Below are 21,727 nucleotides of genomic sequence, written 5' to 3'. Positions count from 1 at the left end.
TCGGTAACAGTTTTCTTCTCACTTCAATAAAGAGCCAGCTGTAGACACCATCGGTCTATATTGGATATAGTGAAGAAACACTAATGTTGAGCAAATCATTCCTTTCGTTTGGACAAAGTAATCTTTCCTCCAAGTGTTTGATCACAGCAAGTCAGAGACATGAAAAGGAGAGTCATGGTCCTTTCCCTGTTGCCACACCAGGAATCCCGGCACAGCTTGATTAACAGGCTCTGTCTCCAAACAGAACCCCAGAACGCAGTTTTGTGTGAGCAGAAGCTGAGCCCTTGGAGTGATGTTTGGAAGTGGAGTCCAACGGGGACACAGCCAGACACTTAGAGACCTGGGGACTGAACAAAACTCAGTGAGAGCTGTCTGCGCTGGGGGAAAACACCCTTCTGGCACTGAAGAGGGGCTAAATGTCATCTCCACCAAATGGTGGTCACTGGCCTCCATGGTGAGAATGGTTTCAACTGAAAGCAGGCAAAAGGGTACATTGTTTGAGTGCCACCCTTAAAGGCCACATCTCAGGGGAGGGACTTTAGTATGTAAGAGAATCTCCCAAGGAACCGTCAAAAATGGAGGGTTATACTTTTCACTCAATGTTGCTGAGAACCTGTAAACACTCTAAAAAAAATAGATCTTACACACACACACACACACACACACACACACACACACACAGAGGGTCAGTTTTTGAGTCCAAGTGCACAAGCAAAAAGGTAGTAGCCTTGTAGTTTGAGAAGTCTCAAAACAGATACACAACTTCATACCTCCAGCCAAGGCTTCCGTGCCTCCTACCTTCCGACGTCCACCTGAGCCAAAAGCCTGTGCCCAGTTGAAGTGAAGAGTCAGTACAGCTGGGGGGCGAGGGCTGACAGGTTAAACAGCGCAGACGGACGTGGCTCGTGAGGACTGTCTACCATCCGTCCAAGAGCAACAGCTGAGCCCGACCCAGCGCCTCTGCAGCATCTATGTCGCCTTCATTCCAAGAATCAGTGAAAGTAAACATTGCGGTTACTTAAAATCTCGCCAGTGGTTTTAATGCATTTATAGCTTTGTCCAGAGTAAATTATTTTCTCAAATGGAACTATTCAGTACCAAAAATTAATTCCATTGAGTGTTTTTGTAAATCGCAAATCCTTAGGACACAGCCTCTCCAGCTTAGCAAGTCCATAGAGAAGCTCAACAATCTGCATTTTTAGGAAACTTCTGCAGTGACTCTGGCACAGTTAGGCCGGTAATACTTTGAGAACAGCACTTCCAGGACAGGGAAGTGGAAGAGATGGCTTTCACCTCTGACCTGCGGGACACCCAAATTCAAGTTTTAGAAAGACTGTAGTTTGTTTACATAACAAGCAAACTGATCCCTTTGGGTACATATTTAAAAGAAGAAAAAGAATCATACTGAAAATATTTATGATTCAATCAGTATAAAAATATAGGGGAAAAAACCTTTGTAATCAACATGTGCTGTTTCATACTTCAGGTACCAGAAAGAAAAAGGATGAACTTCAGGGTTTCATAGTCTCTTGGTTAAACAAAAAACCCCACCTAGAAGTGACCCAGCAGTTCAAAGGACTCGAAGCTTCCGAAGGCTCCCGGGAAGCAGAGCTGACTAGTACCAGTAGACCTGGGAATAATGCGTTCATGGTTGGTACTGACCCACTTAATTTCATGTGGAACCTAGACTCTTGCCTGATTTGATTTCATTTTTCTTCTCATCAGGGGAATTACCCACTAAGCATATAACAGCTTGAAAAGAAAACATGCCGTTTTAGCTTGACGTTCATTTGCACCCATCACACATGCATCAGAAACTCTGCCCCGCTTCCTCATAATCCCTCTCCAGGGCCGCCAGGTCTTCCCTGGCCTCCAAGAATTCCGCTTCTTCCATGCCTTCTCTGATGTACCAGTGCAAAAATGCCCTCTTGGCATACATGAGGTCAAACTTGTGGTCCAGGCGGGCCCAGGCCTCCACGATCGCCGTCGTGTTGCTCAGCATGCAGAGGGCCTGGTGGGCTTTGGCCAGGTCCCCACCTGGCATCACCGTGGGCGGCCGATTGTTGAAGCCCACCTTGAAACCCGTTGGACACCAATCTACAAACTGAACAGACTGCCTCGCCTTCATGGCTGCGATTGCTGCATTCGCTTCCCTAGGGACCACATCCCCTCTGTAGAGTAGGCAGCAGGCCATGTACTTCCCAAGCCGAGGGTCACACTTGACCAGCTGGTTGGAGGACTCAAAGCAAGCAGTGGTGATGTCTGACACGGAGAACCGCTCATGGTAGGCTTTGTCAGCAGAGACAATAGGGGCAAAGGTGGTGATGGGGAAATGTATTCTCGGGTAAGGTACTAGGTTGGTCTGGAATTCAATTAGGTCCACATTCAAGGGCCCTTCAAACCGGAGGGGGGCAGTGATGGAAGATACTGCCTGAACCATCAGTCTATTGATGCTGGCGTAAGAGGGACGTTCAACACCGAGTCTGTGATGGCATATATCATAGACAGCCTCATTGTCCACCATAAAGGTACAGTCCGCGTGCTCTGTGGTGGAGTGGATGGTGAGGACAGAGTTATAAGGCTCCACCACGGCAGTGGAGACCCTGGGGGCTGGGTAAACCGAGAACTCCAATTTCGTCTTTTTGCTATATTCTCCCGTGAGCCGCTCCATTAAAAGAGATGTAAACCCCGAACCAGTGCCCCCTCCAAAGCTTCGGAAAATCAAAAATCCCTGAAGTTCACCACACTGTTCTGCCTGAAGAAAGTAAACAGGATGTGAGAATTCGGCTGAACAAATCCAGAAGCGGTGAACTGGACGGTGGTGACAGGACCCAGGAGGTTTCCCCAAAACACAGACTTCCAGAAAGGACTCCTTTGCCATTATTAACTCCACAACAAACACAGCTGTTTCGAAATACTCTCAGGGGTACTTCTGGAGTAGGCAAAGCCCTTCAGAGCTTTGCTACAAGCAGAGCACAAATAGCCACCTGTCTTTCACTGTCCCCTGCGTGTCTATCTGTATGTGATCGCAAGCAAGGCCTTTATCCATAACAAAGAAAATGGCAAAACACTGGAGCAAAATAACATTCCCCCCACTTCTATGCTCCATCTGGCATGCTGGCGTAAAAGGCATTGTAGGAGCAAACAAATATGCCAAACACCAAAACCCTTATTCAGCAAAGGGTCTCCAGACTCAGGCCCTTAAAGAGGAGTTACAGTCACGCAACTCCAGGTAGGGTGTGCCTCTTGCTAACTTCATAAGCAGCAGTTGCTCTTGGAAAATGACGACAGGTTTTAGAGTGCGTGAGAGTGTGTCTCTCATTACAAGATAAACCCTGTGTTAGGAGAAGCAAGGATGATCAGGTGATCAGAGGACCCTGAGTAAGAGTAAAGGTTTCTGTCCCCTTCCTACTAACAAGGGTTAATCAAAGCCAAGATGAGGGCCCCTCCCCAGTTCCGAGCACCCAGGCCAACGCCCAGGGAGAGAGGGTTGGTGGCAATGGTGACAGCAGATAATGCTGGTCAATTCTGCCACAGGACCCCACATGCCCCAGGCACAGCCCCCTTGGAGGAGAAGGGGAGCCACTTGCCAGCTTCCGGGTCCTCTCCAGCACAAGGTCGATGACCTCCGACCCCACAGAGTAACGACCCCGCGCGTAGTTGCTGGCAGCATCCTCCTTTCTGCTCAGGAGCTGCTCTGGGTGGAAGAGTGAACGGCGCTCTCCTGTCCGGATCCCATCTGCAGAGGGCCAAAGGAGGTCAGGGCAGTCAGTGCAATTCAGCCGTCCACCTTCCGCTAGTCCTCCTGGGCCCTCCCTGGACCTGATGACCCCCGTGCTTTCTCTCAATGCTGTGGTCCAGGAATGGAATTCAGATGGTGCTGAATTAGCCTGTCTTAGTCCAGGAAAGGGTGGAATTCTTTACATATACATGGAAAGTATGTTTTTCCACCATGCACCCCTGATTAGTTTCCCAGGTCTGCCATAACCAATGACAGCAAACGTCGTGGCTTAAGAGGAATTTACTTCCTAACAGCTCCGGAGGCCAGAAGTGTACACCGAGGCGCTGGGAGGCTGGTTCCTGCTGGAGGCCCCGGGGAGCCCAGCCCAAATGCCTCCCCTGGCTCCTGGTGACTCACAATTCTTAGATCTCCTTGGCTCCTAGCTACCCCTTCCCATCTCTGCCTCTGGCACACAAGCTTTTCCCCTGTATGTGTGTCTGTGCTCTCCTGATAAGGACACAATTCTTCAACATTCGTCCTCCCTAATCCAGGAGGACTCATTTTAACCGATCACATCAACAAAGACCCTGTCTCCAAATAAAGTCACATTCTGGGGTTCCAGGTGGATATGAATTTGGGGGGACACTCTTCAATCCACTGCCCACCCTACAACACATTGGCATTTTGAGTCAAGTATTTTTATCTACAAATAGCCAACTGCGTGCTGGAAAATCACACAGAAAGGCATAACCAGGGTGCGGTGGCTCATGCCTATAATCCCAGCACTTTGGGAGGCTGAGGCAGGTGGATCACCTGAGGTCAGGAGTTTGAGACCAGCCTGGCCAACATGGTGAAACTCTGCCGCTACTAAAAATACAGGAAATTAGCCAGGCATGGTGGTGGGCACCTGTAATCCCAGCTACTCGGGAGGCTGAGGCAGAAGAATGACTTGAACCTGGGAGGCAGAGGTTACAGTGAGAGGAGATCACCCCATTGCACTCCAGCCTGGGCAATAAGAGTGAAACTCCTTCTCAAAAAAAGGAAAATAAAATAAAATAAGTTTTTAAAAAGAAAGGCATATCCATCTTTTAAATCCACTTTAAAAGAGGATTTAACAGGGAAGGATGGCGAACTCAAATGCCCACACGACCCAAATGCCATGGGCATAAATGCATGACGCAGGGAAATTGGCGTTAAGATGTTGGCAGTATCCAGTACAACTGAGGGCAACCCTTGCCAGGTCTCACTGCCTTCTAAAACCCTGGGCAGCATGCCCTACTCTGCACCTTAGAATTACTCAAATAGCATTATTCCTGATGATTAAGCAGCAGTGTTTCAGGGCTAAGCAGGCTTTGGGACCGCTGCCCTGGTTACCGCGGGATACTGCATTGCTTAGTAGTTAAATGCATGTTTCAAGAATCAGTTTCCTGGGTTCCTATCTTGCCTTCCTCACTAAGCTAGAGAGAAGTTACTTAGTCAGTGATTTTAGCTCATAAATAAGGATTATAACAAGACCTACCCCAGTGAGCTGTTATGAGAACATAAGGCACAACGCATGGCCCATATAACAACAACAATTATAAGGAAGAATGACGGAACTGGCTTCATGACATGCATTTATGCAGATTTACCTCATTATACACCACAGCCTTGGCACCAGATAGCCAAGCCAGTCCTAGAAGCTCACAGCCTAAGGAGAGACGCATTGTGTTTCTATTTAATCAGAGCAAGATCGTTCTTTCAATTCACCTCGCCTTCCTGTGCATGAATTTCTAAATTCCAATTTTGCAACCTCTCAAATAATATTTATTAAATTTGAGTTTAAATAACGTTTAACTAGCTTACATACAAGCCTCCCCCAGAGCTAAGATGTTTAAAAGATACATTTATAAACAAGCTATAAGTGAACGTGTATTTCTGTGTGGACTATTTCCTTCTCATCTGAAGCTGTAAGGCTAAATTCCGACTGGGGAAGTAATTTACAGAAGCTTCCTTCTTCATGACAAAGTTGAATCAGGATCTTGAGGGTCAATATGTTCATACGTTTTTTTCCATAAAATCCATTCTCTCAGAGGTTAGTGGTTGCACCTGCCATTCATAAGTAACCAAGCCTTCCATTCTAACTTCCCGGGCACAGGTTTCCCAGGGGCTTCAGTACCCAGCATGGTGCCCTTAATCAATATCCTCAGAGGCTTCAATAGTTTTGAACAATTATATGACAGCTCCTTAGCTTCCTTAACTACAGTGTCATTCAGCTGCCCTCCACTTCCATCATCACTCAGAACTCTCCCGCTTCCAAAATCTTAAACTCGCAAATTCCTTTCTCTGACCACAACTTCCTTACTTTGTCCTAACTTCACCCTTGAGCCTGCCCCGGACCAGCTTCCCAGCCTCATCCCCCAATTTGCGCTCCTGCTCACCTATGTCTGGCCACGGTGAACTCCTGGTTACACTTGCGGCATTCCTTCGTGGCTCTGAATTTGCAAATGCTGACCCTTCATGAGAGGGTGTGTGAGGCTGTGTGTGGTGGCCCATGCCTGGAATCCCAGCACTTTGGGAGCCCAAGGTAAGAGGATCATTTGAAGTCAGAAATTTGAAACTAGCTTGGGCAATATAGTGAGACCCTATCTCTAAAAAAACAAAAAATTGGCCAGACGCGGTGGCTCACGTCTATAATCCCAGCACTTTGGGAGGCTGAGACAGGTGGATTATTGGAGGTCAGGAGTTCAAGACCAACCTAGCCAATACAGTGAAACCCCATATCTACTAAAAATACAAAATTATCTGGGCCTGTCGTGTGCCTGTAATCCCAGCTACTCAGGAGGCTGAAGCAGGAGAATCTCTTGAACCTGGGAGGCAGAGGTTGCAGTGAGCCAAGATCACACCACTGCACTCCAGCCTGGGTGACAGAGCAAGACCTCACCTCTCTCTCTAAAAAACAAGCAAGCAAACATATTTCATGACTCCCTGGTTATTCATTCCTTCTGCCTTGCTGAGCAAGCTTGTCTAACCCACAGTGCACAGGCCGCATGCAGCCCAGGACAGCTCTGAACGCAGCCCCACGCAAATTCATAAACGTTCTTAAAACATTATGAGATTGTTTTGCAATTTTTTTTTTAGTTCATCAGCTATGTTAGTGTGAGTATATTTTATGTGTGGCCCAAAACAATTCTTCTTCTTCCAATGTAGCCTAAGGGAGGCCAAATTATTGGACATTCCTTTTGTAGAAAGTTCCATTAAGTTATATCATATATAATAAAATTAATTTTTTAGGTTAAAAAATAGTCATACACTGGCAATTTTATATGACTCCACTTAAACAGTGTTGTTGTAACTATTTATATTTTCTTCTTCACTAGATTAGGCTACTTTTCTGTTAAAAGGCAATAGATTTAATAAGAAGGCAAACCTGGGACCAAACCCAGCTCTACTCTAATAGCTCAGTGATCTTAAGAAGTTCCTTGACCTCCCCAAGATTTCTGAAATTCCTCATCTATAAATTGAGGATAATAGTGTCTCCTGACAGAGTGCTGAAAGAATTAGAGGAACATACCTGGGCAGGTCCTCAACTGGTAAAGAACAGCTGCTGTGGGCTAAATGGCTGTGTCCCCCCAAAATTCATGTGTTGAATCCCTAATCCCCAATGCGATGGTATCTGGAGGTGAGTCTTTGTGGGTAACTAGGTCATAAAGGTAATGACTTCATTATGGAATTAGGGCCCTTATAAGAAGAGACACAGGCTATTTCTCTGCCATATGGGGATACAGTGAAAAGGCGGCCATCTGCAAGCCGGGAAGACAGACTTCACCAGAAGCCAAACACCAGGCACCCTGGTCTCAGATTTTCAGCCTCCAGAACTGTGAGAAATCAACAACTGTGGTCTAAGCCACTGGGTCTGTGGTGTTCTGATACAGCCGTCCCAGCTGACCAAGGCAGGCAACAGCATCTTCACATCAAAGGCAAAAATCAGCAGTTATTCATCTTAGAACTCCCGTCACCCAGCTGAAGTGTTTATGGGGTTGTATTCAATTCCCTCTTATCATGACCTTGAATTCATCAGCCTCTCCTTTTCTCCACCCCTCCCACTACCTCTCAGCCAACAGCCAGCCCCCAGGGGCCATCGATGGAAATGAGTGACTTTCAAAGTGATGCCCCAGCTCCCACTTGAGCCTTCCTAGCTAGTACCACACGGAGCAGAGGGGAGCTGTTGCCTCTGAGCCCCACCCAAATTGTAGATTCAAACCAGTAATTATTATTGCCTTACACCACTACATGTAGGGCCGGGCACAGTGGCTCATGCCTGTAATCCCAGCACTTCAGGACGCTGAGGCGGGTGGATCAACTGAGGTCAGGAGTTCAAAACCAGCCTGGCCAACATGGTGAAACCCTGTCTCTACGAAAAATACAAAAAAAAAAAAAAATTAGCTGGGCGTGGTGGCAGGTGCCTGTAATCACAGCTACTGGGGAGGCTGAGGCAGGAGAATCCCTTGTACCCAGGAGGTGGAACTTGCAGTGAGCCAAGACTGCATCACTGCACTCCAGCCTGGGCAACAAGAGTGAAACTCCATCTCAAAAAGTAAAACATAAAAAACCACTAAGTGTAGGCGAAGTTTATTACACACGAACAAAGGATGTACAATAGGAAACGTAAATCTACCCCAATCTCTAGCTTTGCTCTTAAGTCAGTAAGAGCCCCTCTCTCCTGTATTTTTCTAGCTCCATTTTAAGAGTTTTGGCATGACATATTATGAAGTATATCATTAGTAATCATAAAATTGTACTGTTTTTCCCATAACTAGAGTATATATTTGCTTCTTGTTCTTTGGGATCCTTTTCAAATATTCAACTCTTTTTAAGTAGCTATCGAAAAACTTTCCGATTCTTTGCCAGTGCCTTCTAGCAAATGGCTCTTGAACCCAAGAAAAGACTTAGTGTTCTGTTACAATCCATGTGTGGATCAATTAGCAGGTCTTAATTCATTTCATCACATAGGTAAAGAAGGCTAAACTAGGCCAAGCGCAGTGGCTCACGCCTGTAATCCCAATACTTTGGGGGGCCAAGGCAGGTAGGTTGAGGTCAGGAATTCAAGAGCAGGCTGGCCAACATGGTGAAACCCCATCTCTACTAAAAATACAAAAATTAGCCAGGCATGATGGTGCATGCCTGTAGTCTCAGCTACTCGGAGGCTGAGGCAGGAGAATCGCTTGAACCCAGGAGGAGGTGGTTGCAGTGAGCCAAGATTGTGCCATTGCACTCCAGCCTGAGTGACTCCGTGTCAAAACTAATTAATTAATTAATTAAAATTAAAATTGATAAAGGCTAAACTAGTCTTCCCTTTAGGTGTGTTTGTCACGTTAATCACCCTAAATGGCCATTGAGTAAGCCTCTACATTTGGGAAAGGTCCATGTGATTTCATTCAGATGGACCGTATAATCTGATCATCCCATCCGCTTGATTTCTTTGAGTGTGGCTCCAGTTAAGTATACTAGAATGCGACGTTTATGGTACCTATAACAGTTGGCTCCAAGTCCACGAAGAGTGCCCTAGGCACATGCTTCCCAGCTCTTATCTCCCGGAAGAAGGTATCGAAAGATGCATTTGTGTGCTCCGTTTTCGCATTTTCCAGCTGATTCTGATGACTGTCAAGAACAACTCCGTCTGGCTGGATTCCATGTTCCAGGCAATAGAGCTCCCAGCAAGCATCCCCAATCTGGATGCCAGCTTGACCGATGTGGATGGAAAGGCACTCCCTCTGAAATAAGCCATGGGGAGTTGGAACTGAGCAGGCGTTTAGACAACAGGAGATCTGCTATTCAGCACTTCCGGTTACAAATGGCAGAAACCAAGCTCACTTAAGGACACAGAGGAATGTGTAATAAGGATTATCAAAAGTGTTTCATGGAAATGAGGAGCCAGAGTACAGCTAAGCTTCAGAGACAATTACATAGGGATTTAAATTCCATTAAAATGCTTATTAACAATATAAATTAAGCACCTACTCTGCACTAAGCTTGGAATTAAGACATACACACAGACACTTACAACGCAAATCAAAATATAACTGCTTTCACTTTATTCGTTTAATATAGGTGAGATGTGTGTGTGTGTGTGTGTGTGTGTGTGTGTGTGTGTGTGTGTGTGTGTGTTTAGTTATACATATCAGCTGGACTTGCCTAGAAAGAAAATTAGCTAGTTTTTGGAAAGAAAGAAAACCAAAATCAATATAGAGCCTTGTCAGGTACTAAAACTCATTGCAGATAAATTTAAAATGTTATCTTTACCATCCATGTGCACTCTGAATAAGGATGGATATACACACTAAACTTAAAACTAGTGGGAAATTTTATAAGGCAAATGCAATGTTTTTAACAACTCCAAAATGTAAAAGCTTTATAATAAATATATAGAGATAAAAATTGATTTTTATGTGTATCAACTTTCTAAAATAAACATGAGACATCCACTAGATGGGCAAATGACATAAACAAACAAATTACTAAAGAAAAGACTCTAAAATGCAAAGATGCAGGCTGATGGCATTCACAGCATCATAATTCATAAGCATGAAAACCAAAACCAATTTACTTAATCTAACCATTCGCAGATTGCTGGGCATTTAAAGGATGGTAGATCAATGCAATAGCATGTTATGCAGCCCTTAAATGTTCACCCAAAAAAAAGATTTATGACATGGGAAACGCTTATGATAACATATTAAATCAAAAGCATATAAGATACGTAATTGTATGTAGAGGATAATGTCAAATATCTTCAAAAATAGGCATAAAAAATCTAAAAGAAAATGCATCAAGATACTAAATCTAGTTATATTTGGCTAGTGATTTTATTTTCTTGTCTAAACTTTACTATTTCTTCCACCTTCATCAGCGTTCACACTCCCCCATCCCACTTTTAAATCATCTTTTTTTAAAGGCTAACAACTATTCTGTTAATTTAAACAGACAATGATCTATTCTTTTAAGAGAGGGAAAGAAAAAGCTAAATCCTAAAAAGCCTAAGGTGATAGCAATCGCTGATCTTAATATTGCTGTGGTTTGATTGACAGCGGCACTGAAACAGTCTTACAGAGGGAGACCCTCCAGTCTTCTGCATCATCAGGACCCTTTGAGCTGTTTGAACAGATAAGCTGAGGGGAACCCCTTCCTTTGTTCATGTCTACACTGCCTCAAAGCCTGAGATTCTACTACTGAAATACCTCAGGCCTCCTGTCAATCCCGACCTGTGGTCTACACAGGGGTCCCTAATCCCCAGGCTTCTCAGCAGGAGGTGGGCGGCAGGTGAGTGAGCATCACTGGCTAAGCTCTGTCTCCCGTCAGACCAGCAGCCGCATTAGATTCCCATAGGAGCACTAAACCTATTGTGAACTGTGCATGCAAGGGATCTAGGTTGTGTGCTTCTTATGAGAATCTAAGCACTGTAATGCCTGATGATCTGAGGCAGAACAGTTTCACCCAGAAACCATCCCCCACCGCCGACTCCATGGAAAAATTGTGTTCAACGAGATTGGTTCCTGGTGCTAAAAAGGTTGAGGACCACTAGTCCACAGAGACCACAAGTCAGAGGGAAGTAGGGAGAAGGCTCTGGCCGGCCACACCCCTGCAATCTGACTTGGACTCTGCTCATGTCCAATGGCATCAAACCTTTGTACTTTGTCTCGGTAATTCACAAGGCATAACACAGCCCTCTTTGCTTCATGACCAATTCAAGTTCACTAACTTAGTAGGGCTTCCATCTTGTTTCTTTTCTGAGCAACTAACAGTCTCTTCTGACAAAGGCATCAAACTTAATTAACTTAATTTAGAAAGCACTTTGCTTAGGACCAGCTAATATTCCACCGCTCAGAACAGCACATTCTGTTCTAAGCAGACTTCAGATACCCTCAGTCGTATTCCTCTCAGCTGTCGGACTTAAAGTGCTGTAAATACATTAGCTGCTGTGATCTGTTCAAAACTTGGCTCTCTAAATTTAAGTTAAAAATTTTTTTAAAAAGAGGGTGAAACATTGTTTCTACATCATTAAAACCTCTTACTTTTCTCTGCCTTCTCCACTGGCTACCACCCAGTCCTGTGCTACAGTGACAAGGAAAATTCAGGTGTACATGTGGTATTTGTTCACAATATTCACAGTAAAAACAATCACTAACATTGAAAAAAGATTGTCCCTCTTCACATGGTCTGTTCAAGCAACTCAGAAAGCAGGGTGATGCTGTTCTTTTTGAACTCAGCATGAATAGCCTGGCCTAACAAGCATCCTCTGTCCAAAAGTATAGAAGACTATCTTCGCCTTATTCTTCTCTTAAGCCTCTCCCTTTTTTCCAAATTCTCTATTAAAATATTAGTCACACTATAAAATAGATGATGATAAAATGCCCACTGAATGTCAGAACTGACAGGTCATAGTACATTATTAAATGCTGCTATAAGGATTATTTGAATTACTAGAACAGCATAACTCTTAATTAAACTGTTAATGTTGAGCTCTCTGTAGACCGACACGCAGTTGTAAGGAGTAACTGCGTATCAATCTACAGGGATCTCAACATTAACAGTTGAGATCTTGTAGGAAGATCCCTTGTTTCCCCTACCCATTTCCCCCAGCGGAAATATCTTGCAAGATCATCATACAAAATCACACCCAGAACGCTGACATTGATAGTCAAGATACAGAATATGCTGTTATCACAAGTCTCTCTCATGTTGAAAGGCATAATTTTAAAAAGCAAAACAATTTAAACATTTGTAAAAGGTTGGACAGAGAGGCCAATGGGGTGAGAAATCAAAGATGAAGCAGTTTGAAATGTTGCTTCCATCGAAGAAATAAAAATTCAAAGATACTGAAAAACTAGCACAGAAGAAAATAAAGGGGAAGTGGATCTGAAAGGTAGTCCCCAAACAGAATTATTGTAAGTTATTCTAGTCATTGTGGTGCCAAAGAACTAAACTCACGGAAGGAAAAGAAGATGTCTGTGCACTTTACCCTGCCAGGCATTTATGAGGCTAACAATGGTTACCTAAGACTGAAGTCCTCAGAAACTCTTAACAGCATAACTAAAGGTGAAGCAATTATTAAAGAAAAATCAGCACTCTGGGCCTAAAACAAAGGTGAAACTAAGAGAAGGAGAGATTTCTGCTTCAGTGCTTCAATTAGTGGCAGTGAAATACTACGAATACCTTGAAAGAAGCAACACTGCAGAGGAACAGATGACAGCCTGCCCACATCTGACCCCAAAGCATCTACACGGATGTTGACAGAAGCAAATGTTTCTGTACAAATTTCTTGTCTGGCATTGCAATTTTATCAAGAATTGTTTGCTGTGAGAAAAGGCCCAAATATGATTAGTAAAATTTCCTAGAGCAACGCACAGGCATGTAGCCACTTACCATGCTGATGAGAACGGGCCCCTCCTGCTCTGTAGTAATGACTGAGGAGCCTCCCAGCTGAGCTTTATCACAAGGCCCGGAAATAACTCCACCTGAGGGCTGGAGCGTTCTTCACTTAAAGCAGAACAGCTTCCTTTTAGTTTTTTAGTTATCTGGTCCCTGAGTAGCTGAGTTGGGCCTGAACAACCTGGGATGAAGTTTGTACACAACTACAGATGAACTACTGAGAGCTTATCCAAATCTGCATCCAACTTATACTTATGTTGAAAAGAACATGTGTCTTTTAAAAATCCCCTTTTGGGTTAAGAATTTACTTAGCATTGGCATGGAAAAAGGAAAGAGTGTGAGTGAAATTTGCTACTACAGTAAAGCAGCTTTTTCTACTGCATGAGCACTACGTGAATATCTTCTCAAACAAATTTAAACAATCCCTGAATACATGGAGCAAACCAAGACAGTGTCCTTTTTACTTCTATATGCCCTATTCATGTCCCTCATCCAAACATAGAGGAATTTTCTATGTTTTTATTATTATTATTTTTTGAACTTTTATCGTGCATAATATATACTTATGTTATTTTTTATTAATTGCACTAGGATCGGATAACACATCTTAACTGATTTTTCTTCTTATATATTTGCTAAAACTTCCTTTATATTCTACTACACAGTCAATTTTTGAAAATGTTCCATGAGCATTGAAAAGAATGCACATGCTGCATTTGTTGGATGCAGTGTTTTAGATATATCGATCATTCCATCAATCTGTCTATTAAGTCAAACAGCTATATTATGTAGTCCAAATTTGAGTAGCAATGATTTCAAAAGATGTGTTAAAATTTTTCATTATAACTTGAATTTGACCATTATTTCTTTTTCTGGCAATTTTTGCTTTATATATTTTGAGGCTGTGTTCTGAAGAGCATATAAATTTTAAATTATCAGATTTTCAAAAACTTTAAATTTTTTTGTTTTTAAATGACCCTCTTTAGCTACATTAATAATTTTTACCTTAAAATTTTTATGATCGAATATTAATATTACTACTTTGATAGAGTTTTTTTGGTTCACATTCGAATGATGGTATTTTCCCATCTTTTTACATTCTTAGAAATTTAAAACCTTTCCATATTCTCCTATTTGGGATGTGTTCTTTGTATGCATGATATAATTGAATTTTTTCTATTTTTATATTTGAATTGGAGAATTCAGTTCATTACATTTAATACAATAACTAATATAGTTGGGTTTAGATATAGAGTACTATTTTATTTTGAGCTTTCTGCTTGTCTCCATTTTCTAAGCTCTCTTTTCTTCCTGATCTTCTTTTGAATTGATGACATGTTATTTTAGCACAGTAACAGTTTTATTATTCAGTAATCAAAATAAAATGTCTGTTACTCAAGAATCTTGGTTTCTACCAGTTCTTCCTTATGACTTTGAGAGCACCTTGTAGTGTCCTTCAGCTGTTTTCTCCAGAACTTACAAATTATACTTTCTCTCATTTTGATCTCCATAAGGTCAATCCTCTCTGTCTCTGTCAATAACTCCCTAAATGTTTAGCATCCTGGTAGTTCCATTATAATAAAAGGAAAAAATAAGCCAGTTCCATTTTATAAAATCAGAATGACATTTATGTTGTTGTTGTATCAAATATTCTTTCATTGGTCCCAGATATTTTCAGTTTGGAACAAGAGGAGGGAAAACTCAGATAATTTGAGTATCTCATTTCTAGTCCACTGGTGCACTCAGTATCTCTCATTGACTTTTAAAAATTGTCAACCTTACTTGGGGCTATAATTAACTCATATTTACACAGGAATTAGAAGTAAACTAGAAAAATCTCTTTTGTAGATTAATTTTAAGAATGCATGTTATCTTTTAGTAATTCCTATTTTTTTAAAAAAAAAGACTAGGTCTTTAAGAAAAAAGCTTCCTCAAGTGATAATAACTAGAATTTCAAGCCTGAAGAGGCCTTCTGGGGTGATAGTTTTTTGTGTCAACTTGGCTAGGCTGTGGCACCCAGTTACCCAATCTAACACAATCTGGGTATTGCTATGCAGGCATTATGGAGGTGTGGTGAGTGTCTCCAGTCAACTTTGACTTAAAGTAAAGGACATCACATTAGTGAGTGGGCCTCATCCAATCAGTTGAAAGACGATAAGAGCAAAGTGAAGATTTCGCTGAGGAGGAAATTTCACGGCACCCTTAGTTTCAGCTTTAGCTGTTACCAGGAGTTTCCAGCCTGCCAGCCTGCCCTACTGCTTCCAGACTTTACAGTCCCACACTCACACTAACCTATTCATTGAAATAAATCACACACACACTGCTGGCTCTGACATACTTGGTGCCCACCGTAGGTCCTGAGAATTAAAAAATGTCCAAGGGACAAAAGTGTGGTATTTATACTCAGGATTTCCTTGTTCAATGTTCCTTTCTTGGCCAGGCGCAGTGGCTCACGCCTGTAATCCCAGCACTTTGGGAAGCTGAGGTGGGCGGATCACCTGAGGTCAGAAGTTCAAGACCAGCCTGACCAACATGGTGAAACCCCATCTCTACTAAAAATACAAAAAATTAGCCAGTCATGGTAGTGGATGCCTATAATCCCAGCTACTGTGGAGGATAAGGCAGGAGAATCACTTGAACCTGAGAGGCAGAGGTTGCAGCGAGCCAAGGCCAGGCCATTGCACTCCAGCCTGGGCAACAAGAGGGAAACTCTGTCTCAAAAAATAAAAATAAAGAAGTTCCTTTTGTAAGTATTTTTCAATGTGAGCCAGTCAATTCACTGTCTAAGTAATGAGACAAAACCTTCTAAGCTAAAAAAAAAAAAAAAGTTAAAAAACAGATTATCCGACTCTGAGCAATAATTCTGATTGACATCCTGGCATTCTGACATTTCCGAAATTCTCTTTGGTAATTCTTTGTTGGCAGCCTCACCACCACAGCCAGGTCACTGTCCTCTGCCATCCTCTCTGTCCCCGACCATTGCGTGGAAACCCCTTTCTCCTTCCTCCTCTATTTGCCTCTCCCACTACTAATATAAGTCAGTTTTTTAGACCTGCAATGTCACCAGGAAGATAGTCTAAGCATTAAGAAAAACGAATCACAGTCGACTTTGGATTAATAGCACCTTCTCTGGCCACACATATTGAATCTCAAGTTTCATGCTTTTTCTCGAAGCTCAAAAGCTACATTTTGGAATTTTCCTCATTGGAATACCTAAGAGTAAACCAACATGGTAAATAAATGATTCATAGATATTGATTGATTGATTGATTGACAGATAGATAGATATAGACAGATAGATAGAGGCAGCAAATGAAACAACCTCTCCCCACACTACATATACACACAGTGATAGATTTTAAGGGATGACAAACCTGATTTCAAATAATCCACCCTACTGTGCCCGTGAGTACGCTTCTGCTTGTCAGGATGGCCATGCAGTCCACGTGCTTAACTATTGAACTACACTCCCTTTCATTTGGCAGGAACGATTATGTTTGACCCAATTAAAAATTAGTCTAATTAACGGTTTTATAAATTAATCAATGGTAGATATATAAAATATATTTTTAAAAATTTCAGACTTTATTATAACATTCTTTATATAAATATATGTATATGCGCATACACATACATTCACTCTCCTGAATGTAATTGCTGTTAGTCCATGAGAAGCTATGAGAAGATTCAGACTAAAAAGAAAAACGTTGATGCAAAGAGAAATTCTCTAGTTATGAAAGCTACTAGTTTTCTTTTTTTTTTTTTTTTTTTTTTGAGACGGAGTTTCACTCATGTTACCCAGGCTGGAGTGCAATGGCGCCATCTCAGCTCACCGCAACCTCTGCCTCCTGGGTTCAGGCAATTCTCCTGCCTCAGCCTCCTGAGTAGCAGGGATTGCAGGCACGTGCCACCATGCCCAGCTAATTTTTTGTATTTTTAGTAGAGACGGGGTTTCACCATGTTGACCAGGATGGTCTCCATCTCTTGACCTTGTGATCCACCCGCCTCGGCCTCCCAAAGTGCTGGGATTACAGGCGTGAGCCGCCGCGCCCAGCCCAAGCTGCTAGTTTTCTAATGGGAAGTCATTGTTCGCAAATTTACTACATTTTTCTATGGGAGCCTACAGACCAAAGGAAAATCATTTACCTAGTGGTAGTGATGGCAAACAAAAGATCACATCAAAATCAGCAAATAATTTGGAAATTAATAGAATGTTTTGATGAATACTTTCTACTCATATATATACACAACCTGGTAAGCAGTTTTGCAAAAATAGTTTGATTTACTTAGACAATGAAAGAAAATAGATTTTAAAATTATTGATTTACATAATAATTTACATTAATTTATTGATTGTTGAATATATTTAATATCAACCTGCAAAAAGACTGGTGTCATCACATAGGGCTGAAGGTTTTGGAAATAATCTTTGAGAAAGTTCTCCAAAAGAATATTTGTTTTGCAAATCCATGGTTGAAGAAGTTTGAGTAACACTTTGCTCCAGTCAAGTTATAATAATCTTCTCAGAGAGGGAGATCTGGAGTCTGATTTTATATATATATATATGAGAGGTGAAATCTAAACAATTTCCTCAAACCCTGTCCTGATGAATATTTAAGGGAGAAGGATGATTTGTGTGGAGCTGAGTAGAGAGGTTTCAGAGAACATCTGTCATGGTTTTGGAACTGCTCTTCTATAGAGTGTAAGATGTAGAATGTGGGGACAGTGGCATTCAGACGCCAGAAAGTTGATCTCGTAGGATCGACCAATGTCACCAGCCTTTCCCAGGTCTTCAATGACCAACCCTCAGAGCAGTCACTTTTCTTTGTTCTTCTTCTATGGTACCTGGCAGTTTTCTGATCAAAATTTGTCTTCTATTCCTTATTTCCCTAATGTCTAAAACACAGATCCTGGCATCTTATAGCAGGAATTTAATAAATCTCCTTGTGAATAAACAAAATCATAAGTTCTCAAAGAATGAAACTGGAAACAGTTGCTCTGCATAAAACAATAGTATTCAGGTCACTGGAAAGACGTACCCACCCCCACCACTGGAATCCCCACATCAACATACTGCAGTATCTATCACTTTGTGAGTAATTATTGCAAGTTACCAAAGAACTGACCACCTCTGATTACACGATCAAAACCAGTTTCAGGACCTGCAACGCTGAGAACAGACCCTGAATTCTGAATATCTCACTGAAGTATGTTGAAATGATTAATATGAAACTGCAGTTTCTGTGGGTAAGAAGACCAAATGTCAGCGAGTCACATGGTCCTATCTTGTAAACAAAAGTTCTCTGAAAAGAAATTTGGAGAACAGAGACTTTATTCCTGTGAAGTTTGCAAACCAGGGAGATACAGCCAGCAGAGCCTTCGGGGTAAAAGCAAGGTGATTCTGGAGAACAAGGGGAGGATTTGGCTTTTATAGAAAAGTCCTTGCCCAGGTTTCCAATGAGATATGTTTATGCAAATGAAAGAGTCAAACTTGCTCAGATCAGATTGGGTGATACAGCTGAGCCCTGACTGGTTAAAACAGATGAGTTCTAATGAGAACACATGGACACAGGGAGGGGAGCACTACACACTGGGGTCAGTTGGGGGGAAATAGGGGAGGGACGGTAGGGGGTGGGGAGCTGGGGAGAGATAGCAAGGGGAGAGATGCCAGATGTAGGTGATGGGGAGGAAGGCAGCAAATCACACTGCCACGTGTGTACCTGTGCAACAATTTTGCATGTTCTTCACATGTACCCCAAAACCTAAAATGCAATAAAATAAATAAATGGGGAAAAAAAAAAACAGATGAGTTCTGATGAGCTCTGATTGGTCAATTCGGGTAAACTGTGGCAATCCCAAAGGCGTGTGGTTGAGTGAGAGCAGGTGTGACCTCTAGTCAGCAGATAGCCCTTGGCTCTGTTTAAAATTTAGGCCCAGTTAGCCACTTGGGATCTGACTTGAGGCATTGCTCTTTCAGGTTTATTTTTGCTCCAAATCTAAATATCTGCATCCTATGAAGCTCTGTCTGGGTGGAGACGAACTCCCCAAATATTAAGAACATTTCTGTATTCTTACACTCTAATGCTACAAAGCAATACTTTCTTCTTTAATTTTTGGAGAGGGATGGGGAAGGTAGAACAGAAGTGGCTCTTGACTAAGGTCATCTTACTAATTTCTTACTCTTTTCAAAATTAAAACATTTTTCCCTCATATTATAAAAGGTACTGCAAGTTCAGTATGTTCTTATTTTAAAAAAAATTAAATGCAAAAAATAAAAATAAAAATTTTGAATACCAAAAGTCTAACCATTTAGAGACATTTTAATACATTGACTTTATCTTTTTCCTTTGTATAATCTCTTGTCATTCATAACTTTGAATATAATGAATTTACCTCTATACTTCATGTTTTTATTTCAAATTACAGTATACCATTCTATTACACAATGCACACTTCATTTTTGTTGCCTGAAAATATTCTTCTCAGTAGATGAGCTGAAGTAGCCATTTCCCTATCATTGTTGATTTAGGATTTCTTAAATTTTTATATTATAAACAACGTCATTAATAGCTTCATGTTTATATAATTTTATTTTTTAGGATAAATTTCTAGAAGTGGAATTACAGTGCCAAAGGAGAAGCTATTTTTAAAGTCTTTGACACATATTAAGCAATATTTAAAATCAAAGAATGTGTGATTTAACAATGTTTTTTTACTTGAGGTGGTCCTTTATGTTGTGTCTTTTGCTGACTTTTTACAAGCAGAGGATGAAGTCACTTCATTCTGTTTTGCTAGGGAGAGACTGTGTCTTCCTTACTGGAAGACATGAGGGCTCATAATTAGATTTTGCTGGTTTCCTAGAGACAGCCCTGGGAAACACACTTGCATAATCTTTGGTAATTGGAATTTAGTGTGCATATGGCCAATAAACGAGCCTTGTTTACAGGTCATTACTTTCAATCTCCCTTCTCCCCAAATGCTAAGAAAGAACTGGTGACTTAAAATGCTTCCAGTCTATTTGCCTTGGCCTGTTGTGAAAGTCCTAATGGACAATGAAGGAGGAACCGGACCTTGGGGACTCAGGGATGCGGTCAAGAGTTAAGGGCAAGTTTTCCTAGATTTTTTTCGTGGCAGGTAGATCCCGGTAGGGGCGGAGGGACGGAGGGGCGGGACTTCACGTCTCCTAGGAACCGCTGCGCACTCACTGATTGGCTGATCCCTGCGCAGCCGCCATTTTCAAATCCCCGGATGACGGCGGTGGCGGCGTCTGTGCGCTGACAGGCGCTTTCTGCCTGGCAGAGGCTGGCGGGCATCGTGCCCGTCCCTGCCGGTCTCCCGGGCACCCGGCCACCGCTCCACCCCCTCCTCCGTGCCATGGAGCCCGGGCTGGCGGCTCAGAAGCAGCCTCGGCCACGGAGGCGAAGCCGCCGGGCCTCTGGGCTCAGCACGGAGGGAGCGGCGGGGCCTTCAGCCGACACCTCGGGGCCGGAGCCGGACGGGAGGTGAGTGGGGGGAGGGGAAGGCCGGACGGGAGGTGAGTGGGGGGGGGGGAAGGCCGGGGGGGGGGGGAGTGTGGGGGAGGGGAGGGCCGAGGGGGAGGCGAGTGTGGGGGAGGGGAGGGCCGAAGGGGAGGTGAGTGTGGGGGAGGCGAGGGCAGGGGCGAGGTGAGGCCCGGCCGGGAGTTGGGTGTGGGGGTGGTGAGGGCCGCTGGGAGGTCGGGGGGGGAATGGGGGAGGTGACTGCAGCGTGTGTGTCGGGGGTACCTGGGCCGCTGGAGGGAAGGGTGACACAAGCCTGAGTGACAGTGTGCCTGGGCTTGGACTGAGGTGGGTCCTGAAACCCCAAATTGCGATTTCCCTGCCCGGTGGGAAAGGGACTGGCTTGAGTCTCCTCTGCTCCTGACTGCTTCTCAGGGGAGACGGGAAAAGCCACAATGGTTCTGTTCTCCACACACAACTGGCTGTAGGCTGGCGTTCCCAGATACCTTTGCTCAGACCGAATCTGTCATGGAGCATCACGAGAGTGGGCTTCCACGTCCCGAGCAAGAAAAGGCTAGGGGATGAGTTGGCTTCGGGATATGGGTCATGAGGTGCCTATTGGAGAGTTCATCACAACCAGTTTCGTGTTTTTTCTTTTTACTTTTGTGGAAGTACACATTGAAGTGAGACTGTATGACTCGTGTTTGGCTCAGTGAAATTTCGCAAAGCGAACCCACCTATGTAAATCAGTTATACATTTGGGAATTGTCAGCAAGACTTGAAATCGAAAGTCGTCTTAGACTGTGAGTATGGCGGACGAAGGGTTTGAGGACCAAACCCTGAGGCTCTCCCAGCGTTTAAAAGCCTAGGTACTGAAAATAATGCTCGGGGGCAGCTGGTGAGTTAGGAGGAAGAAATCAAGTGAGAATAGGATCCAGGAGGCCAAATGGGGAAAGGATTTCAAGAAAGAGGACGTGGGGAGCAGGTGTCAGGTGTTATTGATAAGTCAAATAAAAGGATTAGGTAAAAATAAGACGAGGATTAGGCTAGATGAGGAATTGAAATTCAATTTGGTAATGAAAAGAGAGTATTGATTGTAGATGGTTTCCAAGAGTGGTTA

The 21,727-nt window shown here is 43.0% G+C and overlaps 2 protein-coding genes across 4 annotated transcripts in view; one reads left to right on the top strand and one right to left on the bottom strand.

Moving 5' to 3' along the window:
- Window positions 1-1,014: 1,014 nt before the first annotated feature.
- Window positions 1,015-13,173, bottom strand: TUBAL3 (tubulin alpha like 3). Its single transcript, XM_032258224.1, has 4 exons — window positions 13,124-13,173; window positions 9,231-9,474; window positions 3,587-3,739; window positions 1,015-2,751 (listed from the first exon to the last, which is right to left on the bottom strand). Exons 1-4 carry the CDS (start codon window positions 13,124-13,126, stop codon window positions 1,811-1,813), a joined length of 1,341 nt encoding a protein of 446 aa, XP_032114115.1. The 5' UTR covers window positions 13,127-13,173; the 3' UTR covers window positions 1,015-1,810.
- Window positions 13,174-20,407: 7,234 nt separating this feature from the next.
- Window positions 20,408-21,727, top strand: part of NET1 (neuroepithelial cell transforming 1) — a 47,768-nt gene continuing 46,448 nt past the window's right edge. The window contains exon 1 of one of the 3 annotated variants that reach the window (XM_032258220.1): window positions 20,408-20,631. In XM_032258220.1, the coding sequence (XP_032114111.1) occupies window positions 20,504-20,631 (128 nt within the window). In that variant the 5' untranslated portion in view covers window positions 20,408-20,503. Of the gene's footprint in view, window positions 20,632-21,285; window positions 21,411-21,727 lie in introns of those variants that run through there. The other 2 variants (XM_032258223.1, XM_032258221.1) reach the window with 2 other exon arrangements.

The sequence above is a fragment of the Sapajus apella genome, unplaced genomic scaffold (genome assembly GCF_009761245.1).
Source record: "Sapajus apella isolate SASKATOON/1434 unplaced genomic scaffold, GSC_monkey_1.0 scaffold100, whole genome shotgun sequence".
In the NCBI taxonomy this organism is placed as follows: domain Eukaryota; kingdom Metazoa; phylum Chordata; class Mammalia; order Primates; family Cebidae; genus Sapajus; species Sapajus apella.
The sequence above is the reverse complement of the archived record's forward strand: the minus strand, read 5'-3'. Positions and strand labels throughout refer to the sequence as shown.

What these genes read in the sequence shown, in the direction of transcription:
- TUBAL3 (XM_032258224.1), bottom strand. An exon ending in CTTGGAGCCAACTGTTATAG is followed by an intron (nt 3,740 to 9,230) that starts GTACCATAAACG and finishes GGCCCTCTGCAG; the next exon opens with ATGGGATCCGGACAGGAGAG. An exon ending in GAGGACCCGGAAGCTGGCAA is followed by an intron (nt 2,752 to 3,586) that starts GTGGCTCCCCTT and finishes TTCTTCAGGCAG; the next exon opens with AACAGTGTGGTGAACTTCAG.